Raw genomic sequence first — 709 nt, forward strand, 5'->3', positions numbered from 1 at the left:
GGGGGGGGGGGGGCACCGGCCCCCGGCGGGGGGGGACGGGGGGCGGTGGGAGGGGGGATCCTGGGCTGCCGCAGGCTCTCACCGCCCTTCCCTGCTTTGTGCCCGCAGGGCTCTCGGCCTCGGCCTCGCTGGTCTCCCTGGCGTGGATGATCGCCTCCTACCAGAAGGTGCTGCGGGACTCGCGGGAGGACAAGATGCCCATGTCCTACAAGGGGGCCGTGGTGCAGATCCTGTGGCACCTCTTCACCATCGCGGCCCGCGCCATCGCCTTTGCCCTCTTCGCCTCCGTGTTCCAGCTCTACTTCGGCATCTTCATCGTCACCCACTGGTGCATCATGACCTTCTGGATCATCCAGGGTGAGACGGACTTCTGCATGTCCAAGTGGGAGGAGATCATCTACAACATGGTGGTGGGCATCATCTACATCTTCTGCTGGTTCAACGTCAAGGAGGGACGGAGCCGCTACCGCATGTGCATCTACTACGTCATCACGCTGTCGGAGAACGCTGCCCTCACCGTCCTCTGGTTCCTCTACTACGACCGCAAGACCACCTCCGACTTCGACGCCTTAATCCTCGTCTGCGTGGTCAGCTCCAGCTTCGCCCTCGGCATCTTCTTCATGTTCATCTACTACTGCCTCTTGCACCCCAACGGCCCCATGTTCAGCCCCCGCGCCGGGGGCTGCATTTTCCGGCAGCGGCCGCCCCC

General features: G+C 64.0%; 2 protein-coding genes across 2 annotated transcripts in view; both read left to right on the top strand.

Annotated features, from left to right (window-relative positions):
- Positions 1–707, top strand: part of XKR7 (XK related 7) — a gene marked incomplete at its 3' end in the record, with an annotated part of 17,322 nt that extends 16,615 nt beyond the window's left edge. Inside the window, exon 2 of the mRNA XM_035895831.1 lies at positions 75–707. Coding sequence (XP_035751724.1) covers positions 75–707 — 633 coding nt within the window. The remainder of the gene's footprint in view (positions 1–74) is intronic.
- Positions 1–709, top strand: part of HCK (HCK proto-oncogene, Src family tyrosine kinase) — a 36,334-nt gene that overhangs the window by 14,762 nt on the left and 20,863 nt on the right. The window lies entirely within an intron of this gene.

This window comes from Egretta garzetta, unplaced genomic scaffold (genome assembly GCF_000687185.1).
Source record: "Egretta garzetta isolate BGI_Z169 unplaced genomic scaffold, ASM68718v1 scaffold316, whole genome shotgun sequence".
Classification (NCBI taxonomy): domain Eukaryota; kingdom Metazoa; phylum Chordata; class Aves; order Pelecaniformes; family Ardeidae; genus Egretta; species Egretta garzetta.